This window comes from Sciurus vulgaris (assembly GCF_902686455.1).
Source record: "Sciurus vulgaris genome assembly, chromosome: 1".
Taxonomy (NCBI): Eukaryota; Metazoa; Chordata; class Mammalia; order Rodentia; family Sciuridae; genus Sciurus; species Sciurus vulgaris.
The window spans coordinates 32,153,846-32,167,307 of record NC_136461.1 but is presented as its reverse complement, the minus strand read 5'-3'; the positions used below and the strand labels follow the sequence as shown (position 1 = coordinate 32,167,307).

Sequence of the window (13,462 nt, the reverse complement as noted above, 5' to 3'; positions counted from 1 at the left end):
GCACCATTTGTTGAAGAGGCTATCTTTTCTCCATTGTAAGTTTTTGGCACCTTTGTCTAATATGAGATACCTGTACTTATGTGGGTATCTCCATGTTTTCTATCCTGTACCATTGGTCTACCTGTCTATTTTGGTGCCAATACTATGCCGTTTTTGTTACTATTGCTCTATAGTAGTTTAAGGTCTGGTATTGTGATACCTCCTGCATTACTCTTCCTGCCTAGGATTGCTTTGGCAATTCTGGGTCTTTTGTTCTTCCAGATGAATTTCATGATTGCTTTTTCTATTTCTATGAGAAATGTCATAGGGATTTTAATTGGAATTGTGTTGAATCTGTATAGCACCTTTGGAAGTATGGCCATTTTGATAATATTAATTCTGCCATCCAAGAACATGGGAGATCTTTCCATTTTCTAAGGTCTTCTTCAATTTCTTTCTTTAATATTCTGTAGTTTTCATTGTAGAGATCTTTCACCTCTTTGGTTAGATTGATTCCCAAATATTTTATTTTTTTGAGTCTATTACAAACAGAGATGTTTTCCTCATTTCCCTTTCAGATGTTTCATCGCTTATGTATAAAAATGCTTTAGATTTATGCATGTTGGTTTTATATTCTGTTATTCTGCTGAATTCATTTATGAGGTCTTGAAGTTTTCTGGTGGAGTTTTTTGGATCCTATTGGTCTTTTTATACCTGCTTTTGACAAATATCTACTTAGGTCCTTTGTCCATTTTAAAATTATATTATTTGTTTTCTTGCTATTGAGTTGTTTGAATTCCTTATTTTAGATTTACTAGATGTGTGATTTGAAAATCTTTTTTCCCAGTTCCTAGGTTATCTCTCCACTGTGTTGTTTCTGTTGCTAAGAACTTTTTTAGTTTGATGTAATCTCATTTGCTTTTCTTGCTTCTGCTTTTGAGGTCATAGCCAAAAAAATCTTTGCCAAGACCTCCATGTCAAACTTTTCCCCTAGTGTGCATCAGTTGACAAATGGATAAAGAAAATGTGATATATATAAACATATGACATAGAGAGCTATTTGCCTTTAAAACAGAAGGGAATCCTTACACTCACCACAACAAGGATGAACTTGAAGGACATTATGCTAAGTAAAGCGAGCTAGGCACAAAAGACAAATACTGCATGATCACTTATATGTGGAATCTAAAAAAAAAAAAAAAAAAAGTTGAACCCCCAAAGCAGAGAGAATAGTGCTTGAAAGAGGCTGGGAATGAAAAGAGGTCAAAGGGTACAAAGTTTTGGTCAGATAGGATGAAAAAGTTCTGGAGATCTGTTTACAGCATGGTGACTACCATTAGCAATGATGTACTGCACACTTGAAAAACCATGAAGATTAGATATTAAATGTTCTTACTGCACAAAAAAAATATGTATGAGGTGATAGATGGGTTAGTTGACTTGATTAATCATTTCAATACACATACACATATTAATATATACACACATATATGAATATCACATGTGCACCATAAATATTTGCAACTTTGTCAATTAAATCTTAATAAAGCTAAAAAATATACATGTATAAAACAACAACACACTCTCCCATCAGGTCTCTTCAGTGCAATAGAACTACCTGAATCAAAGGAGTAATCATGTGAATTTTCTACAAAATGCAGGTATGCACAGGTGTGCCGAGTAGATAAGAAATTCTTTTCTTTTAAATTTTTAAAAAAACTTTTTGGTTCCAATTAGTTGTACATGACAGTAGAATACATTTATACATTTTAATAGATCATACATAAATGGAGTGTAATCTTTCATTTTTCAGATTATACATATTGCATGATCATATGGGTCACGTAGTGAGTCTTAAACAATTTAAGAGAGGTGGTAGCTTAGTCCTAGTCCAGTACATTTCCTATCTGTGACTTTGTGAAGAACCTGTCATAATTTTAGTTTTATCTTGTTTTTGTCCCAGAAGCAACAAACCCCTCCCCAAGTCTTGTTAGCCTTTAAGTTACTATTTTGGTATAGTCAAAAAGACAATCTAAATCCAACTTAATTGTCTTAGAGCTACAAGTCTCAAGATACTTAGAGGAAATTCTTTAATATAATAATAATGTAATTATCTGGCTTCAATCCTGAATTGACCACTTATTAATTAGATGATCCTGGAAAGGATACTTAGTCTCCATACATTTCAGTTTTCTCCTTTTAAAACAAGGATAATAAAGATAACAGCTGGAAGACACCACGGTAATATCTCGCATGCGCGTAACTTGGCAGAAAGGCTGACGCTGAATGGGTAGTCAGCAACGTCACCACAGCGGCGGGTGCCCTCATCTTCCATCTGCAAACAGCCTGGAGTGCCTTGGTCACCACTTGGCTCCTTGTTTAACCACCAGATAGCAGGCTTTAACAGTTAACTAGTAATCAGCAGCCTACAGAACCATTTAACATGCCAAAATGGACATACAAGAGAAGCACCCCATTGATACCCATGGGACAAAGGCACAGAAGTTTTAGCGTGTTCTTCCTGTATACATTTTCTGGTCCAATCACTCTGTGCCAGAGTATACATTGGAAATGATTTTTGAAGAAAGTCAATCTTTGAAGCAGCTACCAGTCAAGCAGCCAACATAATGAGCCTCTGTTTTTTCCCACAGTGTAAATCACTTTGCTGGTAGACAGTTATTGCAGAGGCAATATAAACTCATCCAGGCTACCAGGAACCATGTGAGAGTACAAATGGGTCTCTTTGGGGATCTATCAATAGAGTTATTAAGCCAATTACCCTTGCATGAGTCTCAGAACTATACATTTCTTAAGAATGAGCTGGGGGCTGGGGATATAGCTCAGTTGGTAGAGTGCTTGTCTTGCAAGCACAAGGTCCTGGGTTCAATCCCCTGCACTGCAAAAAAAAAAAAAAAAAAAAAAAAGAATAAGCCGGGCATGGTGGCAGCACATGCCTGCAATCCCAGTGGCTTGGGAGGCTGAGGCAGGAAGATTGCAAGCTCAAAGCCAGCCTTAGTAACTTAACAAGGCCCTGAATAACTTAGCAAGACCTTGTCTCAAAATAAAAAATAAAACATGGGGATGTGGCTCAGTGGTTGTATGCCCCTCAGTTCAATCCCCAGTACCAATTAAAAAAAAAAAAAAAAAAAAAAAAAAAAAAAAAAAAAAAAAAAAAAAAAAAAAAGAGCGAGAGGATGAAACTAGCATTAATTATCTTAGTTGTATAGGTTTTTGAACATTATTTTAATAAGTGAAAATTAAATACAAACCAAGTTCAAATACTGGTCCCAAGGGCAAGATCATTCCTATTACGGAGGTAAAAGTGAGGATTACTGGCTTGAGATATTCTCACCTAGTGGATATGGATGGGTGAACTATCACACACACTCTGGTTACAAACACCAACCATCACACTAAATCCAGTGATTCTGCTCATCAAGCATCATTCAGATTTTTGAACTGTCTTAGTTCTCTACAGGAAGAAAATGCACTGTTCATCTAAATGTGCTCATGTAATATTTCAAGTTAATTATGGAAAAATAATTGGTATTCTGATTTTATAAAGTAGTCTTGAAAGTTTAATTTGAGTTCATCCCTCAGACATAGATCTATATTCTAGGTAGGCTAAAACATCATGATTCACCAAGACGATCAGATATACTAGGAATCAGCTTGCTAGCCTTCTGTGGGAAATAAGCTTGAACTTTACACTCTGAACTTTTCAGCAGGTGGATGCAAATGATATAGCAGTTAAAAGCTCAAGCTCTAAAGGAGTCAGACCTGGGTTCCCCACTTCCCTAATAGGCACTTTATTTACCCTCTCTAAAGCCTCATTTTCCTTATATATATGATAGCAACAATAATATTCCTGTTCCATTATATTGCTTAATATACACAGGGTATAGTACCTAGAGCATAGTAAATACTAAAAATGTTAGGAAAAAGGTTAAACTAGGTTTTAAGCCTGTAAGATTAATATAATTAATTCTACTTCCAATTTGTCTCAAGAATACTGGGAAAGTAATCTCAAGAATTAAGCTACCTGGCAACCTCACCTGGAATGGAGTTGAACAGCAGAAATTAAGCCCCCAGAGACCATTGGTAGCCACAAATGACATCACAAAATATTTACGAACGATATGATTCACATACTTGGTCATGGAAGAGGCTCTCACGGTTTGTGTGTTTACTGTTTGCAAACATTCTTAAAAGTTTGATATCCGGTTCAACCCATTGTTACTTAAACCGGTAGGTTATGAGGATTTAGAAGACCCAGAAAGGTACTAGATACTATCATCTGACAACAGGATGAAGACCAATCCTCCAGTTCCACAGAGCAGAATAATCTATACCTGTCAGTTGGTCAAAGAACCCAACGTACACAACGAGGTTCTGAAATTATCACTGTAGAGAACATGGCAGGAAAAAAAAAAAATCTGTCCAGAATGTATTTTCTTCCTTGTCTGCTTAAAGTAAATGAAATAATGTGTTGCTTTGGAAAATGTTAAGTTCAAAACATCTATTGTGTTTATTGTTGTATGTACCTTAGCACATGACCTGATACATCATAGATAATATTGGTTGAATAAATGAGTAAGAACAATTTAAACTTCCTTGAATAATTCATGGTCAATATTATGGGAAAAATTACTATGCTGGAATCCAGCAAAACCCTAAAGGTTATGTGGTATATGATTTGCCCTTCTACAGAGAGGCTAATCTCCCAAGTTTCCTTAGGATTTTAACACATTTCATAGTTTTTCACCTCCTCAGTGGGTGTTGAGAAATGAATGTTTCAACAAATGGGAAAGGGTAAATGGAAGAAAATTAATACATTCACCAGGTGTCATTTTTCATACTCTAAACTGCACACTCTAAAAGCACACAGATCTTTCAAATTCCTAAGCAAAGATTTTAGAATCTTTGTGACTACAGTTCGACCTCTGCTCAATCCTCCCACACTGGCCCAGTGTTCTATAAAGGGACTTTCTGGGAGGTATAAAATTCTTGGACACTTGATGTCATACTCCTCTTTGGTCTTCTAACAAATCCAGTGACTCCATTTCCTTTCAAGTATGGATTGGAATCACCTTTCAGGTATATATTCTGTGTTTCTGTGACATGCCTAGTTTTCAGACTCTGTATCCAAATCTCTTTTCAAATATATATATTTTTACTATCTTCCTGGTGTGTTTATTTTTTAATTTTTTGGTACTGGGGATTGAACCTGGGATGCTTTACCACTGAGCTACATCCCCATATGTCCCCAGCCCTTTTTATTTTAAGACAGCATCTTTTTAGGTTGCCAAGGCTGGCCTTGAACTTCCAATCAATCCTTCTGCCTCAGTCTCCCAAATTGCTGGAATTAACAGGTATGTACCACTATACCGGACTTGACTTTCCTTTTTAACGCATATACTCGGATCACTTTTCATGTATATATTATCAGTCTTTGTAAGGTGGTTTACTTAAGGGTACAAAGGCTTTCTTCTGTGAATCCTGAAATAATTTTTGGAAAGGTATATGCAGGGAAATCTTAATTTGTGTAAGAGAGACCTGGGAAAACTGAAGTATGACTGGTAGTCACTCCCTTTATTTCTCCTCCAGACAGAGCTGCAATGAACAGTAACAGCCACACTTAAAGCACTTCTTTGTGAGGACTTTTCCCACTAAATGAAGTACTCAGTGCATTAAGCTACCAATCAGGAATAGGAAATGTGGCACATACCCTGCCATCCTGAATCCCACCTGTCCAGGGCAGATGTGAACAACTGTTCTGTTCAGCACTGTTTTTCCTGTGAACCTAGTTGGAGTTTAAGAACCCTTTAATGACAAAGTGGATCCACTGATGGGCTTAGTTCAGATTTTCATTGCTATTTTACTAGTATTTGGGTTGAGGTTATAATATTGCTTAACGAATGCACATTCATGAAGATGTCAGCAAAATGATGCTGACCCGAGGAAGTGGGGCTGTGAGACCATGTGTTCATAGCACCTACCTGGGTGCTACTGTCATCTGAACTATCCCCAGAGTTCGGAGATGGAAGGAGGCTCTGATTCACATGCCTTGCCTCTTCTCCAAGCCTTACAACTTCCTCAGGCTTCATGGCCAACTGCGGTTCTTCATCTTTCATATCTCGATTCGGTTGAGAGTCCTCCTCCTTCTGCCCCTCTTTTGGAAGAGTGCCCTCCTTTACTGACTCCTCTGGAATGTCCTTCTGCTTACTTTCTCCTAATTCGGGACTTGGTGTAAATATAACAATAAAAACTATCAAAATGCTTATGAATGTAGCAGTAGAAAAGGGGAGAAAAAAAATCTAAAGGCAAGAAAGTACTGCAAGCAAGATTTTGAAGCTGAATTCTATAGAAGAGCAGCTATGTTATTCTTACAAACTTTAAAAACACAAGTTGCATTTTTCACTCACAATCAAGGAGTTGAACCATCATAGGTTTTTGTTTAGGGCCAAACAACCAGCGTGAATGAATTTTACACTTTTTCAACTTTTAGTATTGCATTGGGCAGATAGACACAGCTTATGAGGATTTTTTAACCTAAGCACTTCAGGGCTGGGGATATAGCTCAGTTGGTAGAGTGCTTGCTTTGCATGCACAAGGCCCTGGGTTTAATCCCCAGCACCACAACAAGAAAAAAAAAAAAAAAAAAAAAAAAGCATTTTAAAATGCTTTTTAAAAATTCTCCATAAACCTTAGGCACCTTGGCAGGTACTAGGACTATTATAAGACATGTTTTCTGACCTAAAGAGCTTATAATTGTGACAAAGAAAGTAAACAAGTGATTAAATGAGTAGTAAGGACTATGCGGCCTGGTGAATGAGTAGGCACAAGACAAAGTGGACGTATTTGCTTGTGCGTATGGATGTTGGAGGTGGGGGTGCTGTAAGTTGAGAATATGGAAAAACAAAGTGACCTCCTGACTTAGAGTTAGGAGACTGGGTCCTCATCCCAGTCTTGCTGGTAAGTGGCTATGTATGTGACTGTGACAGAAATAGTCATTACAATTCTCTTGGTCTCAGAGACCTCATCTGTGGAAAAAGAAAATTTAGCCAATTATCAGTGGTTTTCAAACTTTCTTTCCTTTCCTTTTCCTTACTCTCTTCCTTCACTACTGGGGATTGAAACTAGGTATATTCTACTTCTGAAATATACCTCCAGCTCTTTTTTTTGTTTTGTTTTTTTTTTTTGTTCTGAGACAGGGTCTTGCTAAGTTGCCTACGCTGGCCTCAAACTTGAGATCCTCCTGCCTCAGGCTTCCAAGTAGCTGGGATTACTGGCATGTGCCACCACATCTAACTCAATTATTTTAGCTGTGGATTCTTTAAGTAAAATCTTATACAGAATCTCACCCATGAAACAGATCAAAGTGGAACTTCTCTGGCTAACATGGAAGCAGAGGGTCACAATCCCATTCATCAATCCTGCTCGTCTTCTTAGAAGGTAATTTCTGAGGACCCTCTTTAGCATTCTTGAAGTTTTGGAAAGTAGGTTTAAAAGTACTAGATGAGACAATCTACGGGTCTCTCTATTGTAAGATTCCATTACTCTGCATCAGCACTATAAACAACAGAAAACCAAGATGCAGTCCACTACCTTAAAGGAGCTTAGAATCTAGCAACAGAGATGCACTATGAAAGTCAGACCCCAGGCTTACTGAGCAGCCTGTGTGTGACCGCGCTAGGTGTACCACTTTCTACTTTGCTTCAGATGAAGACTCATGGCTTTCTGTCATGTTCTCCCCATTCCTGCCGCCATCCTGGAAGATCCATATAGATCAGCCACCAGCACCTTGGCATCACCCTCTCAGCCCCAGCTCACCACCTACCTGGGTGACCACATCATGGGGCATATCGACAATAGCCACTTCACTGTCAAAACACCAAAACTCCATAACTGACCTCCAACTTTTTCTTTTTATGTAACTTGCTCCTGGTTCAATCACAAGCATAGCAAACTCCTTGTTTCTTTTTCTATCATTTCCTTTGTTTCCTCTTCCTATGGAGTTTGGAGTTCACTGTTTAACCACTGTCTAAATAACATGGTCAGCTCTCTTACCCCATTGTCCTTCCACAGCACTCATGTGGCAAAGCCTGAGCCCCAAGCAGATTTAATTCCTTTCTGGCCTATCCTAAACCACTGAAGGTTACTTAAAAAAAAAAAAAACAAAACAAAAAAAAAACACACATACACACACACTCAAAGACAGCTGCTAAATTCAGGTTTCAGGTTCTCTAGACTTAACCTGGCCTTTAACGCTACCTGCCTGTGGCCAGTTAGCTTTCTCTCTTGTTTTCTCCATTGATTACTTCAAACTTTTCCCACTGTCTTAAAAATTCTGGTATTTCTATTCCTGTCTCTTTTTCAGCAGATGCCTTTGCTTACTACTTCACGGAGGACACAGAAACTACTGAACAATTGTTTTGACGTTCTCTGCGTTAAAACCTCATCTGCATCTCTGTCTGTTCTTCTTCCTCCTGTGACAATGGACAAGGTAGCCTACCTCCTCCTGGCTACAGTCAGGCCCTTTGCTGAGACTCTCAATTCTTAGCCTATCATGCTGGGGATTCTTTTCCATCAGGATTTAAACAAACACAAATTACCTCTTACCTCAATCTCATATTTTCTTCTCCCCTCAGAACCAAACATTTTGGGCAGCATTGTCTACACACACTTCCTCATTTCCTGCTCATTCCTCATCCACTCCATTCATCACGCCACAGGATGGAATCTAGAAAGCCATCTGTTTTCTACCCCTCACCAGGACCACTCTCATGTCTTCAGCCACTTTCTTATTGCTGAATTCAGTTGTCAGTCTCTTCCTTATTTTACTTGACTTCTATGACTATTGTCTTTCTTGAAACATTCTTTAATCTGGACCCCATAAAACACACTGTCTTGACTGTACTACTTCTCTGGTTGCTTGTTTCCTTGGTGGGGAAACTTGTACCTTTGTGGGGTACTTGTTTTGTTTTCAATAGAGAGGACAGAGAGGTTTTCCTTAGGTTTCTGCCTTTACATGCTTTTTTTTTTTTTTCTTCTTTTTCTGAACCAGGGATTGAATCCAGGGGCACTCAACCACCACCGAGTCACATCCTAGCTCTTTTTTGTATTTTATTTAGAGACAGGGTATTACTGAGTTGCTGAGGCTGGCTTTGAACTTGCTATCCTCCTGTCTCAGCCTCCCCAGCTGCTGGGATTATGGGCATGTACCATCATGCCCAGCTCCTTCACATGCTTTTATCGGGCAACCTTCGGGGTCATTTCATCCATTCACATGACTTTTGCTATTATTTATTTGTTGATGATTACCAAATTTATCTCCATCCCAGGCCTTTCTCTTGAATTCCAAATCTATAAATCCAACTGTGTGTTGACTATCTCTAATCAGCTATTCCAAAGACACTTCAAAGTTCATATATCAAAAACAACTCCTTTCCCTCTTCCTGCAAAACTGTTCCCTAAGTCAGTGAATGACATAATCAGACCAGAAATTTAACTAATTTTTAACTTCTTCTCAATACCCAAGTGACAGCTTACTATATCCTCTTCCTCACCATTAATCCCTGAATCCTCCGATTCTACCTCCTCTGAGTGCCACCTACTTCTACCCACCAACGTCATCATGGCTACCTGGATGTCAATAACAGCCTAACTGGTCTTGCCATCTTAATTTTTATACAAATAATCTCTTTTACACACAGCAGGCAGAGTGATTTTTTTTTTCCTAAAGCACAAATCGTCTTTGTTCCCCATGTCAGTAAACCCTGTAGTAGTTTCCTATTATCTAAACTACCCATAGGGCTGTGGGAACAGCTCAGGGGCAGAGAACTTGCCTAGCATGTGTGAGGCCCAGGGTTCAGTGCCCAGCACCACAAGCAAACAACAACACAAACCCAACTCCCTCATACAGGCATTCCTGTCGTTAGGTAATCAGGCCTCTGCCTACCTGTCTGAGCTCATCACCTCTTCCCCACCTCCTCTTTTCATATTCTAAAGCATGAGTCATTTTTAGAACCACAAATAAATCATACTTTCTCTTGTACATGTCATTTGTTCCACGAAAACTCTTCTCTCTCTCTCTCTTTTTTTTTTTTTTTTTTTTTTGGCTTGGCCCTGGATTAGTTATACTTTGGGACCTACATTAAGTCATCACTTCCATTAAGATTATTTTCTGATTTATTAGCCTAGGCCGAGACCTCTATTTTATGCCCCATAACATTCAATACTGCTTTGTTTAACTACCTTCCCCATCAGACTATGTGCATCAAAAGGAATTGTGTCTTGTTTTTGTAACTTCAAAGTACCTGGAGCATAGTAGATTCAATCACAATTCAATGTGATTGTGTTGTGGAACTGACATAAGTGGACGTGTAAGTAGCGGGGTGAGGGTGCAGGAGATAAGCAGGAAACATGAGGAGGAGAGGGAAGCGTACGTCTAATACAGAGATTTCTTGTAGGCTCGGCATTAGGAAAGAGTTTGGACCAAAAGTCATGAAGGGTGGCAGCAAGAAGCTCTTTAGAGAGAAGCCTGGTATCTTTTTCCTGGAGGGCTTCCCCATTCGCAAAGTAAGGTCTCAGTCTTGCTCACTGTGGTGAGTATCCCTGCTAATTACCTCCAAATCAGCTGGGCAAATTTTTATCAGCTTTGCCCATTAATATCAACTCTTTCTGTGAAAAGTTTTCAGATTGACTTTTTTTTAAAAAATCTCTATGGCCACTTGCTCAAACTAGGCCACTACCCCTTCATCTGTGGCTTATATATTGCCTGTCTTCTATCTCTGCTTCATCTGATATAGAGACACTGGAACAATCTCCCTCAAAATCCCTGTAATAACTTCCAATGCTCAAGAACTAGACTTTCTTGCTCCCTACAGCAAACCTAAATGCTGTGACCCAGCTTCTAGATTCTCTGCTCTCATGAACACCATCCTCTTCCTTCCCACCAACTCTCCAGTACACTCTTCCACTCAGCATGTAGGTTTCCTGATTTTTCTATAAGAGAACATAAAATTCAAGACCCTGGGGCTGGGGTTGTGGCTCAGTGGCAGAGAGCTTGCCTAGCATGTGTGTGGCACTGGGTTCGATTCTTAGCACCCACGTAAATAAATAAATAAAATAAAGGTTCATCAAAAGAGAAAAAAGAAACTAAAAGAGAAAAAAAAAAAAAAAAAAAAAAAAAAAAAAGGAGCAGAACGCTCAGACCTCAGGAGTCTTCTAGAAATGTTCCTTTAAAAAAAAAATCAAGGCTCTGAAATTGTTAAAACAATCTCTTTTTATCTTGGAACACTTATGAAGAAATAAATTTGGCTATACCTGGAGTATATTTCCCCAATTCATGAATGAGTGTATCTTTCAATGTAGTGTCTAAGTAAAAAATGATATCTATGGCTTTCTTTTAATTATTTAGTTCTAGGTTTTTGGTCAGATGGAATAATTTGATTTTATCTATTAGTTTTTGTTCTAAAGCAGACTAGTTCATTTGCCCAAAGGCTTAGGCTTAAAAGTTTCTGTAAAAGATACTTTCAGTGGAACAGTAGAAATACAAGAGTTAGGGGGCAAGATTAAACAAAAAATAAATAAAAGAGAAAGTTTCTTAAAATGTAATTATCAGATATAATGTTAAGGGAGAACAGCAAAAACAAAACAAAAACAAAAACCTAAAACCAAAGAAACTATGCAGAATATAATCCTTTTTTTGGGGGGGACCAGGGACTAAACACAGGAGTGCTGCACCACTGAGTCACATCCCCAGCCTTTTTTACTTTTTAGTTTCAGACAGGGCCTTGCTAAGTTGCTGAGACTGACCTTGAACTTGCAATCCTCCTGTCTCAGTCTCCCAAGTCACTGGGATTACAGGCATGTGCCACTGTACCCACCAGAGTATAGTCTTAATTATATATTAAAAAAAATGTATATGTATATGTAGAGAAAAATGAGGCTCTATCAATGGTGAGAATCATGGGTTTCTAAAATATCCTTATGCTTCTCCGTGTTTCCTAAATTTTCACTAAAAACCATATACTTAATTTTAAAAGCAAGAGGAAAAGCTTTAAAATGTAAACATATATCAAAGACCAACTTTCTGGAGAATGCTTAAAACCAATTTTTCCTATCAGATCACTTGAAAATGAATGTCAAATTCTTATAATGATCAAGTCAAATACCCCTCTTCAATTATTAATGTGATATGGGATTTTCTTAATTTACCAGAGTTCCTCTTTCTCTTCCTCTGGGCTTTGCAACTCTACTTCCAAAATTGGTACTTTCAACACCAGATCTTTATAGGCACTTTCACTTGCAATTAAATTAGCAGTTGCAGTTTCCCCCCCTACAGTAAAGTGATTTAATTGTTCCAATTCTTGTGAAAACTTTGAGATCTGTAAAGTTAAAAGACAAAAAGTCTATTTTGTATACTCTTATGTATAGTTGTGGAAAAGTACACTATTCTATTAAGTGCCTAATTATAGACTTAAATAATAAAGTTGATATCCCAATTGAAGCCTTATTCCAACTTAATTTAATACTTTCACTTGTTATATAACTTAATTCATTTTAACCATATGCATAAGGGCATATAAATTGATACACAAAGAGAAAGTATTGTTGATCTCTGGGGTTGCCACCTCAGATTGCCATTTGGAGTTCTGTTAAACCGTTTACCAGATATGTGCTCTATAGAGTTTTACTCTATCACACACATTTTTTTCTTAAGTTTTGAATGCACTTCATTGATTCATAAATCAAAGAACTTAGACTTCCCAACCTCCAAAGCAGTAAGAAATACCTGTTGGTTGTTTAAACCACCCAATCTGTGGTATTTTGCTATAGCAACCCAAACTAAGTCCCCTTCAAAAATATCAAGGTCATGGAAGACAAAGAAAGACTGAGGAACCATTTCAGATTAAAGGATGTGATCCTGGGTTGGATCTTATGTTGCATTTAATTTTCATGACCTTTGATCTGGATTGTATCTCAGACTAGAATAAATTATTGTTTTTTTGCTCTAGAGTAGAATAATTGGAAAAATCCGAATAAAAACTGTAGATTAGGTAATAGTACTGTGTCAATGTGAATTTCCTGATTTTGAGGCTAGTGCTGTGGTAATAAGACATGCTATTGTTTTTAGCAAACACACAGGAAAATATTTAGGGGTAAAGTAGATTATGTCTCCAACTTACTCTCAAAGGGTTCACCAAAAAAGTACTTGTGAGCATCTGTACACATGTGTATGCCTGCATATTAGTGTGTAGAGGGAGAGACAATGATAAGGAAAATGTGGTACCATGGAGGAATGAAGTCCCAAGGGATTTTTTTGTATTATATTTGTAACTTTTCTGTAGGTATGAAATTACTTCAACACAAAAGGTTCAAAAAACAAGAGTGAGAAAGATTGCCAGGATACTGATCTAGATTTCTGGATTTTATATATTCTTCTAACCTCATCTTTGTGTTAACTTTTCTGATGACA

The 13,462-nt window shown here is 37.8% G+C and overlaps 1 protein-coding gene across 4 annotated transcripts in view; it reads right to left on the bottom strand.

Annotated features, from left to right (window-relative positions):
- Positions 1-13,462, bottom strand: part of CCDC30 (coiled-coil domain containing 30) — a 98,697-nt gene that overhangs the window by 52,353 nt on the left and 32,882 nt on the right. For 3 of the 4 annotated variants that reach the window (XM_079156258.1, XM_079156260.1, XM_079156259.1), the window contains 2 exons: positions 12,202-12,371; positions 5,979-6,222 (listed from right to left, as the gene is read on the bottom strand). The exons of the other annotated variant lie outside the window; for it this stretch is intronic. In XM_079156258.1, coding sequence (XP_079012384.1) covers positions 5,979-6,222; positions 12,202-12,371 — 414 coding nt within the window. The remainder of the gene's footprint in view (positions 1-5,978; positions 6,223-12,201; positions 12,372-13,462) is intronic. 4 annotated transcript variants of the gene reach the window in all.